This window comes from Anopheles funestus, chromosome 3RL, assembly GCF_943734845.2.
Source record: "Anopheles funestus chromosome 3RL, idAnoFuneDA-416_04, whole genome shotgun sequence".
Taxonomy (NCBI): Eukaryota; Metazoa; Arthropoda; class Insecta; order Diptera; family Culicidae; genus Anopheles; species Anopheles funestus.
This window is the reverse complement of record NC_064599.1, coordinates 62,130,206-62,148,142: the sequence shown is the minus strand read 5'-3', so window position 1 is coordinate 62,148,142 and position 17,937 is coordinate 62,130,206. Positions and strand designations below refer to the sequence as shown.

At 40.3% G+C, this 17,937-nt stretch overlaps 2 protein-coding genes and 1 long non-coding RNA gene across 5 annotated transcripts; 1 reads left to right on the top strand and 2 right to left on the bottom strand.

Annotated features, from left to right (window-relative positions):
* Positions 1-5,867: 5,867 nt before the first annotated feature.
* On the top strand, positions 5,868-9,734 carry LOC125767377 (uncharacterized). The gene is made up of 3 exons (XR_007418766.1): positions 5,868-6,014; positions 8,356-8,543; positions 8,617-9,734. It is a non-coding gene; the product is annotated as an uncharacterized LOC125767377 (long non-coding RNA).
* Positions 9,735-10,915: 1,181 nt separating this feature from the next.
* On the bottom strand, positions 10,916-13,225 carry LOC125767341 (RNA-binding protein 45-like). Of its 3 annotated transcripts, none has more exons than XM_049433822.1 (3): positions 12,824-13,225; positions 11,722-12,746; positions 10,918-11,529 (listed from the first exon to the last, which is right to left on the bottom strand). In XM_049433822.1, exons 1-2 carry the CDS (start codon positions 13,105-13,107, stop codon positions 11,753-11,755), a joined length of 1,278 nt encoding a protein of 425 aa, XP_049289779.1. In that variant the 5' UTR covers positions 13,108-13,225; the 3' UTR covers positions 10,918-11,529; positions 11,722-11,752. The 3 variants fall into 3 exon arrangements, with proteins under 3 accessions (XP_049289778.1, XP_049289779.1, XP_049289780.1); XM_049433823.1 differs by having other exon boundaries at positions 10,919-12,219; positions 12,274-12,746; positions 12,824-13,222; XM_049433821.1 differs by having other exon boundaries at positions 10,916-12,746.
* A 965-nt stretch (positions 13,226-14,190) lies between these two features.
* On the bottom strand, positions 14,191-16,971 carry LOC125767358 (RNA-binding protein 45-like). Its single transcript, XM_049433852.1, has 2 exons — positions 15,345-16,971; positions 14,191-15,281 (listed from the first exon to the last, which is right to left on the bottom strand). The coding sequence occupies exons 1-2, from the start codon at positions 15,629-15,631 to the stop codon at positions 14,714-14,716; spliced, it is 855 nt and encodes a 284-aa protein (XP_049289809.1). The 5' UTR covers positions 15,632-16,971; the 3' UTR covers positions 14,191-14,713.
* Positions 16,972-17,937: the final 966 nt, after the last annotated feature.

Sequence of the window (17,937 nt, the reverse complement as noted above, 5' to 3'; positions counted from 1 at the left end):
TCCACCAAGTATGCGTGTACTTTGCGCCCGTAGTTGTCATAATTTAATATCATATTAAACCCACCCACCGTTGTGCGAAAAAAGCATGGTATTTAGAGCAAACATGCGAATGTTAGAAGGAAATGCCGAAAAAAAGTGACTAAATCACCAATTTTCTTTTGGCACCACCCAAGAAGCTTTCTTACTCACGCACTGTGCACATATACATCGAATGGTATTCACCCACAAAAAAAAATTTTTTTGCGCTCCGATGATGAATAAGATGCTTCAATCCGGAAGGAAAGTGGAAAATTTTCCAATCTACTAAAGGAAAAAAAACACACACCCAACTCTCACACATACAAACGGACGCAGGTGGTTTAAACGGTAGGAAAAAATGGTTAGGAGAGGAGGAAAGATCAAGCCATAGAGAAAAAAATTGCAAGGGGAAGCGATTTCGGGCGCCGGTTTGCGTTTTAGGCCACGAGCGAACAATAATGCTGCTTCCACTCAGCTATCTTCACCCTACGAGCGGTTATCGAAGCAGGAAAAAATACGAAGCATCTCCCAACATAAAAGGAACATTTTTTTGTTCGTTTCATTGTAAATCTTCTCCGCCGTCGAGAAACGATTTTGTCCCCCTAGCGTTATATAAAAAAATGACACCCATACAGATGCGCCATAGTAAGTGGAATATCCTGGCAATATATTACGATAAAAAAAAAAGAATTGCGTCGAAAAAAACGAAGAGGTCGCAGTTTTTTTCCTTCCAAATTTTTTGAGGGGTGGTTTTTTTTTTTTACTTTGTCCCATCTTTGAGGGGTGGAATATAGAAAAAAATACGCCACGTTTTTCGCTAAGGGGTAAAAAAACTTTGTGAGGGATGGTAAAAAAACTGAAGCTTGCATAAAACTGCATTTTGAGGCCCCGTGCGCGTTGTGCGAGACTATCTTTCGACCCGCGAATGCAGTTGCATTTTTATTTCCGGGGTTTTTTTTGTTTCGTTTTTTGTTCAAACCGAATTGCACTGTATGCCATCGAACTTTGGTTTGGTGTTCAAATTAAGGTGCAACTCTCTTTAGCCTAGCTTTCTCCTGTGTTATTCCGATTCGAGAATAGCAAAAATCAAACTATTTCGCTCCCTCCGGAGTTGTCGATACGTTCGATTTTTGGTGGCTTTATGCATCCGCTCTTTTTTTTTATTAATTTTACTTCCTTTATACATCCCCCTGGACGAGCGCTGGAAACAAAACCGAGCCAGATGTGAGGCTGTTGTTGAGCCCATCCTCAACCGAAAACCCATCGCTGCGTCGATTCGGTTCGATTCCGATAATAGTTTTAGTGTTTCTGGTGCTGTGGCGCTGATGGAATCGAACCGGCACATCACGACGAGTGATTGAAAGGGTGCATAGTTAATCAGGCGTGGCCGTGTGTACCACCCGATGCTAAGGCATCGGGAAAACGAACCCAACAAACTCATGGTATCCAGTATACGTACCCAAGATGCAGCACCGATCGAATCGCGACCGGCTTTGGCTAAGGGTCCGTGTAGCTGATGTGGGTTTTTTCGGTTACGGAGGAAAAAGGGGTTTGTAATTACGCAGGGTGAGCGTGTGCCCAAAAAGGACTCGTGCCTTCGAATAATGGGACGCGATCGACGTAATAATAATCGACACCCGTACACCGGGTGCCTGGGGTGCCAGGAATGGATTGTTTTGTACCAAGGATGCGTGTTGAAAATAATTTACCAAACAACGAAACGAAAAAAAAACACATCCATACCTTCCACATGCTATTTTCACTCCATGCAAGAATCGAAACACAACGGGTGATAGAAGAAGAAAAAATATAAATTTCAATCACAATTTGCATTCTTTTTGAATAGACCATATTGTTTCACGGTAGCTTTTAGCGTGGTAGAAAATAAATTATTGATCGTGTAAAATAAATGAAAATGATAACAATTTAAAACACAGAACAATTTTTTTAAATAGACATGTATTTTTTATGTTTCTTACAGTTTGCGGTATTTACATTAACCGTACAAAACCTCTAAAAAAGCTTTGGAGGTTTGGATACACAACGAGGACACAACTGGGATATAGACATGTAAGTATGAATATTATTAAATTAAAAAAATATTTTTATATATTCAATAATGATATCAAATGTTCCATACCATCTCAAGGAAGCAAATCAACAAAGTTAATAAATAACTGTCAAACCTCACTTTGAAAAACCCTCAGTAGATTGGAACTGTGGTCCTCAGTATATTGAAAGTTTGATGAAAATCAACATTATTACCCAATGAATTATAAATATTTATCATCTCATTGGATCCAAAAATTTATCGAACTAAATTTGATAAATTTTTCCTCAAAATATAACAAATATTATGATAGACGATTAATTATTTAAACCTCAAATAATATAAAGTTAGACACGGTGTCATCATTCGACTGGGTTGGGAAGGTTACACTCCAAGTAAGAATATGATTATAAGATCTTGAATTCTTATAAGAAGATAAAACGATCTGAATTTAACAAGAAGGATATTAGAATACGTGAGATCATGGAAGACAATAGTCCAATTATGGGGTCGACACGATAGGACTGGGTTACAAACCCATCCGGACTGTCTGCTCGTAGCAAGGACTGACTATCCGGATGCGCGGTAAAATAAGTCTACTAAGCCAGAAATGGCCGACATGACCTCTAAGGTGGTTAAGCCAAGAAGGTGGTTAAGAACAAGAAAATTTAAAATACTATTCCAGATTTTAAGCTTGATTTAAGTTACAAAAAGCACTGGAATGAAATTTAAATTCAAAATTAATAACCGAAACATTTGTGGTGTTCCGTAAGTTCGATTCCAGGATGCTTTCGTATAACAGAGCACGTGCTTGGAAGTCATTTCAAACTGACAGTTGCGTGCAATTTTCCTTGAAACGGTTGAAAGCTCATCGCAAATATTGCATGCAATGTGATGCGATGTTAATTTGCCTTTACATGCGATGTTAATGTTCCATTAAAAGCGATGTAATGCCTTGTCCTTTGAGTCTTGATTAGACGTTACAAATATTTCCAATGGATAACAACATGAGCGTGCAGTTAACCCCACGGGAAGGTTTGAAAATACAGATTAAATTTCAATATTTGTGTGTTTCTTCAAACTCCCCTTTTGATTGCTTAATGTCGTTTGCAAGGAAATTGAATTCTCTTTTGCAAACGTACTTTCAAAAACCGTTGCTCCACCGTTAACACTGTTGTGCCACGGCAAAGAGCAAGATCACGAACGTTATTCACCGATAGTGGAGTTGCTGCACTCCCCGCAGGTGCACCTTGACAGTGAGGTGCATCCCGCCGTTTCTCAGATTGTTCCCCGTAGTTGGAAGTGGCAAAACGATGACGCCTAGAGCTTCGTCGCTTCTGTCGCCGCCGCCGAACTCTGCGCCCCAGACCTTGCGAGCCGGACTCGTTGCCCGGTGTTCGCGACCCGGCACTAAGGAACCTGGCGCGAACACGGAGAACAACGAGCCCGGTCCAGCCCTAAACGCAGAACCGTACAACCGTGGGTTCGAATCAAGAATGGTTTGCTTCCGGTCCCGGCCAGCGGTCAATGAAATCGTGCGTGCATGGTGCGTTAGCGATGGCTAAGCCCGTGCCATGGTCCCGCGGATGGTAGAGATGCATCATATGCTCCCCCCGTACCACCTGCATCAACCTCCCACCTCCCCCCTCATTCGCTGGTATGCACATTCCACGAAGGAGGAGGAGTGAAACATAATTAAACTTTGGCCGTCGCGGTAAAAGTAAATAGCGTACGCGCAGCCTTAAATAACGCTTCGAAAAACCGCCTTTTGAAAGGTAAATAAACCAATCACAATCCTTTCACGAATCGGTTATATTATGTAATTTACATCTCAAAATATTTGGCTGCTGCACTTAAGGATAGCAAAGGTAAATAAGAAATCAGAATAAAAGAATTTTTATTTCTTTTTTTTACAAATTTCACAATACTTGATCTAAGATTCATTCTATTTCTTTATTTTGTCCTCAATGACGCATAGTGCTGTTTGTCCTTAGACCAAAAAGCAGGAGGAGCATATAGAGTAGTGCGGACATCGACCACCGCTGTCATGTTGGCGCTTTTCGATAGAAGGTAGTACGTAGTAGACATTTAATTTTTCTTTGGAGGACAGTACTTAGTAGACATGTAACTAAAGAATTGCTATTAAAAAAACTTTATCACAATTAGGCGAAAACTATTTGAGAAACAAATGAAATAAATATTTTACAGGATTAAAATATATTCTACTAAGTTAGTTACATACTATTAAACATCAATTAATTTAACTAAGTTCAACAAATATTTAACAAAAACGCAGATAATCTTTAAAATATGTCGTAATTCAACAATCAGATGCCTATTGTTACCCAAAATGTGGTACAACAGACACACTTTCATTAATATTATCCGATTAAATTATTTTGAAACACTATTACAATGGATAAGCGCTTCGTCCATGCAAACAATGCATACATAATTCGACATCCTTCTCCCACGGTAATAAACCACTCAAACACGCCCGGGAAACTGCAGCAAAAACCTAACCGGCCCATTATTTGTCGACCTCGGTATTTTCCCAACCAACCGGCGGTTCATTTTGTTTGGAAAATTGAAAAATGAATAATAAAGTAAACTCATTCTCCACTGAGTCGCGCATCCTTTCCTTCCTGGGAAATCCCTTTCCCAATAGCACACGGATCCGATCGTAGAAAAGCCAACCAGCCAGAGGAGGATGATTGCGAACTTCACGCTCACCGATAATCAACTCAATTTGTATTTAATTAATTTTCACACCACAAATCGCATTCAATTACGTCCGGTTCCGAATACCCCAGTGCCATCAAAGCAAACAGCGTTCCTAGGTATGAACTGGAGGAACTGTGGCGTACTGAAAAAGCAAGCCTTTTCCCTCGAGGGAAAACAAACAAAGCCTCCTCCGGTTCGGCGTAATTGGGGTGTGGGTTGGATTCTCATTTATTTTGCCTGGTGTTCCAATGGTGTGTGTTGGAGGACCATATCCAAAAAGTCAACTTGCCATGGTATGGTGAATTTTCCTCTCTTTTTTTGGACAAAAGTAAACGATAATGATTGTCAGACACTGTAGCAAGCGAAGATACTTCGTTGGATGGTTCTTTTTCTCCCAGTTTCAGGTTCCCACCTTCCGAAAATCAATAGTCTTGTTTAAATTCTATTACCTCCACACAATGGCGGATGGTGAATGAAGCTTATAAAACAATTATATCTAACGCAACAAAGGCACCGGGGAAGAATCGGTGCGGAAATAGGAAAAAGGGAGACGTGAGGTGATGTCTCTTGGTCTAAATTTGCGACAAGTTCCGGGAACGGGTCGCCATTAAATACACTGCAGGCATAGGGCGCCCCCACGGTACGCCGGTGAATGGCGCTAGCGGTAATAAACGCGTAGCAACCTATCTATTTCCTTAGTATGTGTAATTGAATTTTGTAGTAGCAATGTAGTATCAGAATCACGCCCTTACAAAAGAACCGCAGTCGACCAATCAGCGATCCGTGCTGGTGTCATTCCTTCACATAAGATTTAGGCGCGCGCGCGCGCACTGTTTCACATTCCTGCCACCATGAGAAACATTGTCGCTTTAGTGTTTTATGTTGGGTGCGAATATACGCCCTTATTGCTCCCCCGAGAATATCCACCACCAACATACACACACACACACACGCGCGGCTTGCTTGCTGCTGCTCGTTAAGTTGTGAACCAATTTTCCATTATCTCCGTCACGCTGCTCGAACTGTTGCGCGTTGAAGGTCCTGGGCGTTGAATTCCGACCAGATTTGGAGCCATTGCCGACGGCAACATTTTCATCGTGCATCGACACACAGCGGACAAGGATCGTTCAAATATTCAACAATCTGGTCCGGATCAATCTGGATGCGTTTATTGTTTTTGGTTCTGAATCTAGCAAAGTGTCGTGCGAGTAATCAAATGCAGGTACGTTTGCAACGTGTGAAATGTGTTCTTGCAGTGGCATATAAATCATTTTCAACAAAACAATTGTTCTAGACGATGGTAGGCTAAGGGTGTACTGATGTCTGATGTTTGCAACTGTAAGTGAATTTGAGTGACCGTTAGTGATCATGCTGACATAATTACAATGTGAAGACACCTTTCTCTTCTGGATCGTGTTTGATTGCACTGCAGGACAAGTAGTTGTGATTCGAAATTCTAAACAAATCAGTTTAAAGGAAATTCGTAGTGGAAGCAACAGGTAGAAATTCCTGTTTTCGTGTAATACACCGGTACACCGTTTCGATCAAGCCAATGTTGTTACATCTTACTTTATATTGGCTAACTTGTAGACATTTTTATATGTGACATTTTTATATGTTCTACGCTTTTATAAAATTTAATGATAAATTGCAGCATGGAGCATGAACTCTCTTAATAAATTTTACATTTGTTTAGGTTAAAATTACTTAGATGTCACGGCTCATGTCTGGAGCAATGAATCGTCTTACTCATGATATTTCAATGGATTTTGGTATCTATTGCTAAATGCCGTAAAGTATTTGTTGAGAATTATGACACGTATTTTAAGTGGCAAAATTTATTCAGCAGTCAACACTCCAGCACATATCTCAACGTCGTAGATAGTGACTGGATGAAAGGTGAAATTTTGGACTATTTTAATAGTGAGATCACCACATCGACAACTATGAGCAGGTCCAATGGAGGTGTAGTTATCATTTTGGGTTTTGCCTCATTAATCTCCAATGTGTGCTAACTTTTCTTGTAAGTAGCTGCTAATAATGTGTGCTGTGTCATGAACGCATATCAGAATCTGGTAAACTATGGAGGAATATTCCTGAAGTCTCAGAAGAAACTCTTTAGCGATGGGTTGAAGAGTAGACAGGCAAACCTTTCTCCCGAGCGCCAAGGACAATCTCCTTGGTAGTAATATAAAGTTCTGAGCTCACAGTCACTTATATAAGCTTGATCAGATTGATCAAAATTTCAAAAGACTTCAATATGTTGTATAGTTTTGCTCTGATTTTAAGGATTTAATATCAATGAAACGATTATAGTAATGAAGCTGCTATATATGGATAGATCTGGTGATTTCCTATTTCAGAAATACTAAAAAAAATTACTAGGACTAGGTAATGTCTAGATAAGCATTGGGAATTGGAGTGACTCGATAATTCAGTGACAGCGGTGCCGGTGTCTTCACACAATAGCAGAATCATGAAATCCCGGTCTGGCGAACCGCAGTTTATAGTCATTTTAGAAAAGCATTGGAGAGGTCAAATTTCCTTCCAAATCCGTACTACAATTAAATCTACAGATAAGTTAGTTCCAATGATTAATGGCTATGTTATTTGTAGCTCCAATATCTTATAGTTTTTTTTATGATACACTTCTGCATCAATTGTCGGATAGGAGGATTTTTTTTTGGTTTCAATTAATTTATTGTTTAATACGTTGTTGCAATACCGCAAACAAAATTAATTTGTGTTAGTTTGAAATTGGGGTTAAGATAAACTAAACCTTAAGGTACTTGTACCAAGATTAGTCCTATCCTTCAAGAATTATTAAGGACTTATTGCATCTCAAAATCAATTGCTCATCTGTAAACGGACAAATAATTGTATTGCAGTATATTTATGCGTACATGTTAACAAAACAGTTTGTCAGCTAGTAGTGATCTAGTTTCGACAAAACGTTCCCCAGAAATACATCATCATCTACGTTATAATTGTAATCTGCACCCTCTGTACGCTGGGATACTTATCGTGTTAAGCCGAAAGAAAAAGATACAATCCCTTGAAGCAATCCAAACATCCCAATGGGCTGGTGGGCACTACACTACGTGTTGAGTGATGCAACCTTTAACGATTCAATTACACCCTTCATCTGGAAAGGCTATGAAGTGTTACATACCTTCCCGAAACGTCCGCACACCATTGTTACCATACCCACTATGGATCGTTGTGCCCTTTCTCTCAAAACAAAGCGAAACGAACCGTTTTTTCGGCATTTCAGAATGATTCGAGTTCTTGTAGTTCGAGCCTTCTTCCTATCGGAAGAAAACCCCCTTCACGCAAATTTCCCATCGTAAGGATTTACGCTACATTTAAGGCGTGTTTGCCACATTACCATTTTTGTTTGCGAAATAAGGCACCGACGGGAGGCAACCACCGGCGGGAAATAGTTTGTTTATTATGGAGTGCTGCTAAACAAATCCACTCGACACACGCCAAATTTCAAGCTATTACGGGGACGGCGGGAGTATTTAAGGTTCTTAATTTTGGCTTTTCTTTCCCATCTGCAGGATAAACATCGCTGGCAAATGGTTTCTGGTAAGAGCAATTACTTTTCGCTCATTATCCGATCATTTGCTCAAGAAGGGCAACCATCTTAACGTGAAGCACACGGCATAAACCGTCAAAAGATCTGTGGCATTCGTATTCGGAACCGTATTTGTTGCAATTAATGACTGATAGCAATCGTCTTGCTAAGGTAACGGAAGGCGGGTTTCAACTGAATTGTCGTTGTGGTAGTAAATTAAAAATTAATTTCATCAATTATTCAGTACCAATTATCGCTATCCCGGGGAGCAACAGGAACATTGAGACATTCGAGAAACATATGGAACGGATTTGTTGGGAACTTCTTCTTGTGGATAACATCTTTACCTTGCCGTTTGGGTTTGATAGAAATAATTTTATATATCTTTAATTCTATTTCACATTATAATCTTAAAACTGTGTGACAAACGTGTGACAACAATCGTGAATATTTGTAACAAATCATACGAAAGGATTTACACCAGTTGATTGAAACATACAAATGGACTTGGTGAATCCTTGAAGAATTTATTTCGTGTATTGGAAATAAGCGAAACAACTATCTACTATTATACTTTTCAGCGAGGATTATCATCATCAACGGTGCACCTATTGTCCAACGGAGACGACACCGATTTCATGTCCACCGGATTGCTTCTGTAAGCATCCACCGGATGATGGTCGGGACCACATCTAAAAGGGAGCGATCCGAATGAAGTTATATCCTTTAGGAATATCTCAAACATACAAGCCACAGAGAGAGAGAGAGAGAGAGAGAGAGAGCTTGGTTTCGTAAGGCTCCTTTTATCTCACCAAATAAAAGCAATCTAATTAATGGTTCCGAATCAAAACCGCAAATGATTTATCCACGCAATAGGCATTGTTCGGCTTGAATGTAATCTTTTCGACCGGAAGTGACGAATGATAATGCTTTCATTAGAGCAAATATTTATCATTGTTCACAAGGCTATCGGTGTGATATGTTTGATAAGAATTGTTTTACCGTCATTTCATACGTAGTTGATCAGTTAGTCAAAGGATTTGGGTCAGTGTAAACTAATAGTCGTGCAGCTTCTTTCTGTTTCGCAAAAGAACGATCCTTTATGAGTCACATTCACATTGTAGTATAGCATTGTGCGGGATAGAATCAGTAGTCGATAGAATGCGTAAATGTTACTCTTAAACTTGACATATGAATAGAACCGGTAAGCTTTTTTGCATGCTCGTCAAATCCAGTGTAACTGATACATATATAGCTCTGTATGGAGACAAATAGTAAGATACAACACAGTAAACATTTAAACAGCAAATATCATTCAATCAAATAAACCACTCTTATCAAAAGCAAGATATGGCGTTTTGTGTCATTTATACCTCAAAGTAATATTTCGTCGCAGAATTCTGCTGTCTGTAATTTTTTTTTGTTAACGGGGAGGTACCTTCAACGAATCTTCAAAAGATACTCACCTGAAATTCATCGAGACACCCGACCCGTGAGACGAACCTGGTAGTCGATGGGAGCCTAACTAAATCACTCCTCGACCTGATCTGAAACTTGCATCATCAAGTACTCCATACAAGATCTTATGTGCGATGTACCCATCCTGTTGAGGCGTTGCTGCTTTCACGGCTGCTTCTGCGTCATCCTTCCTGGTTGTCTCTGCTGCTGCTCCAATCCGCCCGTCCATAACCGCTTCTTCCGGGTGGGTCTTAGCTCCTGCTGCTGCATCTCGTGTTGTGTCCAAGCAATCCGTGGGGAATGGAATATTACTTGGTCGACATCCTCCACGACGCGTTCGACGACGATGTGGCAGTTTGGCGAGCCCTCTATGATGCCTTTCTCAACGAAGTAGGTCCGGAGAAGCCCATACCTTGTAAAGAGTTGAGTACGATTTACCCAAGACATAATGTCCGGGATAAGTCTCCTCGTCTTCATCCCAGGTGATCTCTGTTGCTACGCTCCGTGTGTCCAAAGATATTGCCAGCGTCCCATGGACTCCTCTCGTTGTTGCTTTCGTATTTCTGGTGTTGAGCCTAACCTCGTCGTGCTAGCCTTATCGTCGTTGCAGCGCATATCCTCCTCCACAAGGACTAACGGAATGGTGCTCGCAACCAGACAAGCGGCATCGTAGGAGACCGTTTGGAAGGCGCTTGCTACTCGAAGAACTCCTGTGCGGCGCATCCTCTTTTTACTGCTTTCTGTACCTTGATAGACTTATTAATTTTTTATTCAAAACAGTTACAAATTAATTTATTTACTCCTTTAAAGCAGCATCTTACATATTGAAAACAAATATACCGATCGCAGAGCATGCGCAGTTTTCGAAAGCGAATTTCTTGCGGTATTGAAAAGCCGTCGAATTTAGTTTCCTTTTAACCATCTCATCGGATGGTTGTACTTTCATGGAGTGGTACACAAGTTATATGATTTGTAATATTTACGTAATAATGATAAATTTTAATTGAATTACAAAATCTACGAAGCACTAACTAATCAATTTTCTCAATATATGAAAAAAGTGTAAAGTAAACTTTATGTTCGTTATTTGGCAATTGGAAATTGAGATTTATTTGGTGATTCGCTATTCCAGCAGAAGAATACGGATCCGTGTATGTAATATAGAATGTGCAATATATGGATTTATATATATATTCAATAACGGCTTGAACTCGTCATATCATTTATAATAACGTCAACGCTAAAATCAAAAAAGGTGTTCTATTCCATTAAATAAGTTTTAAGAAATGAAAATATGTAAGTACTGATTAGTGTAACATTCAAACAATTCGTTTTTCCATTCCTTCCCAAGGTCAGTATTAATTTTCCGAATTCCTGCAATTTCTGCTGCATAATCTGCATCGTTCCGTGAGCAAATACATTCATGTTAAAGCTTTTTTTTCTATGTTCTTCCCTCAACTTTTTTTTTCGGCCGTACCAATTTGATTGGCATTTGAAGTGGGAAATTAATCTCAGTGTAAAAGGTTACACAGCATTCAATCGTAATGCAGTTTCAACGTTTCTAATTCCGCATGTTATGGGGTGTTTTTTTCGTGTCCATCCCGAATGCATTCGTTAGTTGTTTTAAGTTCATTATTGTGGGTGTGTTCTCCATAATTTGTAATGCATTTTTGGTTTTGAAAACATCATGATTACATACCTGCAAAGAATAGTAACGATTAGTGATGATGGTCTGCCAGCCAATCATTGCAGGCAGCAGTTTTCCATCCGCTTCGACACTTTTTACACTATTCCACTAAAAAGGATAACACACATCTGAAAAGAACAGAAAACAAAAAAACAAACAAACAAAAACGTATCCTAATGAATGTCAGCATTCGTTCTAGCTTACCCCATGTGGTTAGCCGTTGCACGGGTTGGCTTTAATGTTCCGTCCTATTTCGCTTACTTTCCCCCGTGTATTCGGCACATTCTAGCACCTTTAGCTGACATTCACCCAGCTGTATGCCGTGCAGTTGCTGAATCGCACGGTTGGCGGCAATAAGGCTGGCAAATTCAGCGTAACCGTGCCGTTTCCCCGGTACGAAGTACACTTTAATAAGATCACCGAACCGACAAAATGCATCCGTGAGTAGCTTCACGGACACTGGTTCGGGAATGCAGATGAAGAAAGCTTTCCTTACGCACGGTATCAATTCGGATACGAGCGGCTTCGGTGGACCGAAGTGTGATAATGCATCTTTGGTAATGATTTCCTCCTTAAACTCGTCTTCAAACTGCACGATTATCCTTTCACCGATCGGATATTCTAAGCCGTGTATTTTATCCACCGCCCGTTGTGCTTCTTCACGGCTAGAATATACTGCTGCAGCTGTGACATTTATTTCGTCTACAAATAAAAACGCTAAAGTAATGAAATCGACGGTACCGAACATGAACTTACTCGCCGTAATGATGTTGCAGTACTTCATCCCGGGACATATGTCAAACAGACGCCACAACCGATCCTGATTCAGCTGACTGCTACAGATCACGACTAGCTTCGTGTCACTCCGGACTGACGGCATGCGATCAGGCGAATGTGTACGCTTCCTATTGATCGGATCCGATTTTGTTGGCTGTCCTTTCGGTTCCCGTTCGTGTTTGCGCGGCACGCAAAACTTTGCCTTGTACTGGGGATTACAGTTTTCGATTGCCAGTGCCGTTTCTAGGAAGGTGTTAAACTTAATGTACGCCGCACACTGTTTATCATTCTTTTTATCCGCTACTAGACGAATCTGTGTTACCGTCCCGTGACAGCCAAACTCTACCTTCAGCTGCTCCTCCGTACGGCTGCTCGGCACGATGGCAAATAGGCGTAGAAAATGGTTTTCGTTCACGTCAGCAGTTGTATCACTGTGCTTACCACGATTGTAGCTGTGAGGGAAGAAGGAGTATAGAATAGAGAATAATTAATAAAGAAGAGAATGTTTTCTAACAACTGAAAGCCATACCTAGCAGATATCATGACCTTAATCGGACGTTTATCACCTTCAACGATAGTACCATTTTTCAGCAGCCCACGGGCAGCAGAAGACGTTTTCGAAAACTTTACGTAAGCAACACCCTTTCCTTGACCAGTTTTGCGATCCGTTATAACAACACACTCTTCAATCAATCCATCCGATTCGAAATGTTTTATCAGCTGTTCATTCGTTATCTGTTTGCCGCAGATAATAAAAAGCCTCGACATTGGCGGTTCTTCCGATATTTCCTTCGCTCGGTGAGGATCCGACATGTTTGCTGTACACTACCGAAACTGTAAAGATAATCAATAGTCGTTTCCGCTGTCAGGATAATGCGAAAAACCGAAGCAATTCAAGCTTTTCGAAGTAGAACTTTTAGCTAAACACAGACAATATTTGTGGTACAATAAGTCTTGGAAGTGTTAGAACGTATTATTTTAATAAAACACATAGAAAATTTGGCTACTTCCGGAATTTTGCTTCCCTGCAATACTGCCGCCAATAACAAAACAAACCACAAATGACAAACGTCAAATGAACAGCTGTTTGGAAGGATGTTTTCCTTGTGCACACTGGTACAAAACCACCATAAAAGCTGGACATTTTGAAAAGTGAATTTAAAATAGATAATTAACACGATTAGGGATGATTCAACTGATACGTAACGGAAAAATTGAGATTTTTTTTAAACCCTCCCTCTTCATTGTAACGAAACGTAACGCCGGAAGCATCTTACCTGTATTTACATAAAAGTTGAATAATAAGCCAGAAATGGCCTTAAAGGTCATCAACGCAAGAAGAGAAATCGCCCCTTCTGTGACGATACGTTGTGTTTGTATTGAGGATGGCTTGCAAGGCCTCTTCCCTAACCCCCTGTCTCGTCGGAGGGGGTCATCCAGAGAGACAGGGGGTCATCAACAAGACAGAAAGGACATCCAGCGGCCCTAACATGGAGAAAAGACACTGGCTGTCCTCCTTCGCTCAATTTAGCCATATAACATATCTTCCCAAGGGGTTGGGTTTCTCCGTATCACCCAAGCTCAGATATGACCGTTTTTTACGCCGTGGAGGTATTAATTCGGAGTAGGGTATGGAGTGCCTATATTATCATTCGAGAGACTTCGGATCCATGCCCATGTCAGTGCGGTATTCCCACATACACTGACAATAGAACGAAGGTGCTCGTCAACGATCCGTTCGGCACTAGACGTGGAGGAGCACAGCGAGCTCGTTGGCTGGATCAGGTGGAGTCGAACCTGTCGAATGCAGTCGCGAATGGACGACTTATACCGAGTTTCCTGGAAATTACTTGGAGACCTGGACAAGCCTTCGTGACGTCCTCGACCATGATCAGGCCAAGAGGACGAAGAAGAGAACACTCCCCTCCCTCTGTGTAACAAATTGTAACGCTGGCAGTATCCCCCTTGCTCCCTTCCAGTGTTACGTAATAGTTGAATGACCCTTTACGGAACTGAAAAATTTACAATTGTTTTTTATTGTACGATCAGGTTGGGTGATATAGATATAAGAGTGAGATTTTATGTAAATTTTCACAAAAATCCTACAAACTTTACTTAAGATGTTACATTCAAACTTTAAAGCGCTATATTTCTTGGAACTGTATCATCATATAACTTTCGTTGGTTGGTCTTGTTATCAGAATAATTCGGGACGACCAAAGTGAAGAACAAATCCAGAGGTAGCTCTGCTGCTCTGGTATGGTAAACCGACCGCAATATACAAACTTATCTCAAGAAAGAAATTCCTCGACAATTGTAATGACCCTTCTATATTTTATTGAAGATTCACCTTCACCTTATTGAGAACTCCTCACAAACCGACAATCAATTGTGAAGCATACTACTCGATGAGACCACTTTATTCACTTCCATCCCTTACTACAATTCTCTCCCCTATCGGATATTCGAACTTGTGCAGCTTCTCCCGGGCGTACTTTGCCGACTGCGTGTTGTTGTAGGTAACGGTTGCAGAAGAGATCGATCCACCATCGTGCGATATGGAGCAGTTCATCAGTCCCGGTATAATGTCAAACAGACGCCAAATCTGGTTCTGAGTTAACGTGGAACTGCACAATACGGTTAGCTTGGTGAGCGGCAATAAAGCGGACGAACGGCGCCGAGTAACTGGCCGGAAGAAACCTCTCGTTTCCTGAGGCTGCGACTCAAGGCTAACCTTGCGCGGTTTAATCTTTGCAAACTTTGCCTTATGTTCCGGTTTGGCCGTTTCGTATGCGAGTGCCGCATCGAGAAAGGATTCGAACGTTAGGTAGGCCACATTATTACCCGGTGACTTTTTGTCCGGTACCAGTTGCACACTGTTGACGGCCGAGATCTTGCTAAACTCGACCTTTACAGCATCACTATCCAGTTCGGCGGGACATTTCACCTTCAGTCGCAGGCAGTCCAAGGGTTTCGATTCTACCGTGCTAGTGAGAGAGGTGTACAAGAGTTTGAAGACTGCTTCAATGAGGAAGACACTCTACGCTTACCTGGAAGCGATCTCCACTTTGATCGCTTTCGGTTCCGGCTCGATGTGCTTACCGTCCGCTTCCTTCAGTGCCCGTGCTGCTTGGGATGTTTTCTGGAACTTCACAAACCCAATGCCCTTCGATTGGCCAGTCGTTTGGTCCTGTACGATGTGGCACTGTTCCACTGTGCCGTACGGGGCGAAGAACTCCTCGAGTGCACTGGCAGTAATTTGCTTACCGCAGAGAACGAACAACCGCGAGAAGGGTGGCGAGTTTAGGTCCGGTACGGTGGACTGCTCCTGAGTCATGGCTCCAGACGATCGTGCGTGTAGCGTGAGTGCGTTGTGAGGTGGAACTGAAGTGAACGGTGGCGTAAAGATGACACTCTCCAGTGATGGTAGACTGTAGACAAACTGTGTCTGGTGCTGGGTCTCCGAATGAAAGCGGTCGATTGTTCCGCGCGTTTCCCCAAAGTTATTACAGGTGACAAGCAAAAATTCTTGAATAACCGCTCATTGAACAAAAAGAATCGAGCGGAAAACATCTCACACATCTCCTGACGCATCTCTAATCTGTCGTACACCGGCCGTGTATCGAACCAATGGCGATTCAATGAAGGCAGTATGTCGATGGTTTAAATAATTTATCAATTCATTACTTCGAAATGAAGCTCGTTTTGAATGGAGGGATTTGTCCCGACGCTAAAATTTAGGAGTGCGACCAAAAAAGTGCACCCGTGTGCTTCGCTTTTTGTAATCTAGGATATGCAAAAACGAACCAAAAAAGTCCTCGTAAATAGCGATACTTTTACAACCGCCCCATTTCAATCGTTGCGCTTATCCGATTTGCTAAATTGATTTTTTCTTTACACCACCATTTTCAGGGTAAGCATCCATTTTCCACTCTTGTTGCAGTTTACCCAACGTACGTTCCGGTAAAATTAATCGGCGATTAGTAGTGCTCTGGGGTAGAGAATCCTTGCTGTTGCACTATTCATTCCACCGACGGGTGCAAACCGGACCGTAGGTTGTATGCATTTCGCAATTTCACGCTCGAGATTTTGATCTCACTCACATAAGGAGGGAAAAAACAGAACAAAAAGGTAAAAAAAAATCGTTGCCGTTTTTCAATTTACAAAGTCAACCAGTTTTCCAACGAGCACCGAGGCTATGTGCGAACAAACCCCGAAAGCCGATTAAGGATGATCTTTCTCTGGGGGCGTTGTTTTGAAACGTTTGTCGAAAAAAAAGAGGAACTATTTTATACTTTGTCTACGGATGAGTTTAATTGCTGAAAAAAAAGAATAGTTTTGTATTAGAGAATAGGTTGTTTTTTGAGAAGGTGCTTTAGAAGTGTGGTTAAACTGAACCAAATTCGTTTTTAGTCCATTAACTTTGATCCTAAAAAATAGTAAAAAATACTTGAAAAAAGATTAGCCTAATATAAGTCGATTTATGACGTTGGTTTTGAGTGTATTTAAAGAAGTATAAAATAAAAAATAACTAAATTTGTTTGAACTTTGCTGGTAGTAAAATAAATGCAAAAGTGATGAAAAAAAATATGTTAATCAAATTACAACTATTAAGCAAGAGAATAATAACTTTTACAAAAATTTATTTACATGAGAAAAAATAAACATAATAAATAAGACAAATAAGAAGTACATAAATATTATTTACAATATGGAATATAAATGAAACTAGAAAAATACTCTTATTTGTAATGAAATCTGTTCTTCTTTAAAACACATCTGAAATTAAAAGTGAAATTAAAATACATTTTTATAACTTTAATCAAAACAAATTAAAAAAAAATAAAATGAATAAAATTAAACTCGCTAAATACAATCACTGAAAAATACTGTCTATTCTTCAAAATAGAAGTAAATTAAAACACGAAAGGTAACATGCAAAAATATGAAAAACAATTTAAATAAAAGATTCAGTATTTTTTCATGCAACATAGATTTTTCTGCTTTTTTTAACTGTTTGTTATACTTTGTATTAATTATTTAACAAAGCAGTTTTACATATAAAAAATCCATCAGAAAATATAGCACACCAATACTGATGACTTTGTTTCGATTGCAACCAGATGTTTGCAGACACACGTAAGCCCAAATGTAATCCGCTTTCCACGTTCCACAACACAAGGACCATGAAGAAAGGCAGGAAAGAACTCTCCCTTCTAGAGCAACACAACATATTTTGTGGAGGATTATTTTGTACCGATCGTTTTTCGATTGTCGATGACGAAAGGCCCGAGCCAGTACCAGCAATCAATGCTGGGAAGGTGATTTATTTGGTCGTACTATTTCCCTTGTATTGGAACGAGGCTGCCACGGTATTTGTGGTCAACTCGGGAAATTGAATTAGTACAGATGTTATCTCGTTATTGTTATCAGCTTATTGGTCATTTGTTGCGTCTTAGAATGTTGTCGGAAGGAAATGTTTTCCTTCAGTTCTAGGGATTTTTTTTAATGCGGAAGAAAACTGTGAAAACATCCATAGAAGTCTAGAAATCGTTTTTTTTTTGCTAGCCAACAATAGAAAACAACTTTTTTCTTTAAACTTTGTTAACTCTCAATAAATACCTTTCGCGATTTTTTTTGCTA

Excerpts from the sequence above, each read along its gene's own strand:
- LOC125767341 (XM_049433821.1), bottom strand. The coding sequence starts at position 13,107 with ATGTCGGATCCTCACCGAGCGAAGGAAATATCGGAAGAACCGCCAATG. Across the intron at positions 12,747-12,823 it reads AAGGTCATGATATCTGCTAG|CTACAATCGTGGTAAGCACA; the intron begins GTATGGCTTTCA and ends CTTCCCTCACAG.
- LOC125767358 (XM_049433852.1), bottom strand. The coding sequence starts at position 15,631 with ATGACTCAGGAGCAGTCCACCGTACCGGACCTAAACTCGCCACCCTTC. Across the intron at positions 15,282-15,344 it reads AAAGTGGAGATCGCTTCCAG|CACGGTAGAATCGAAACCCT; the intron begins GTAAGCGTAGAG and ends CTCTCTCACTAG.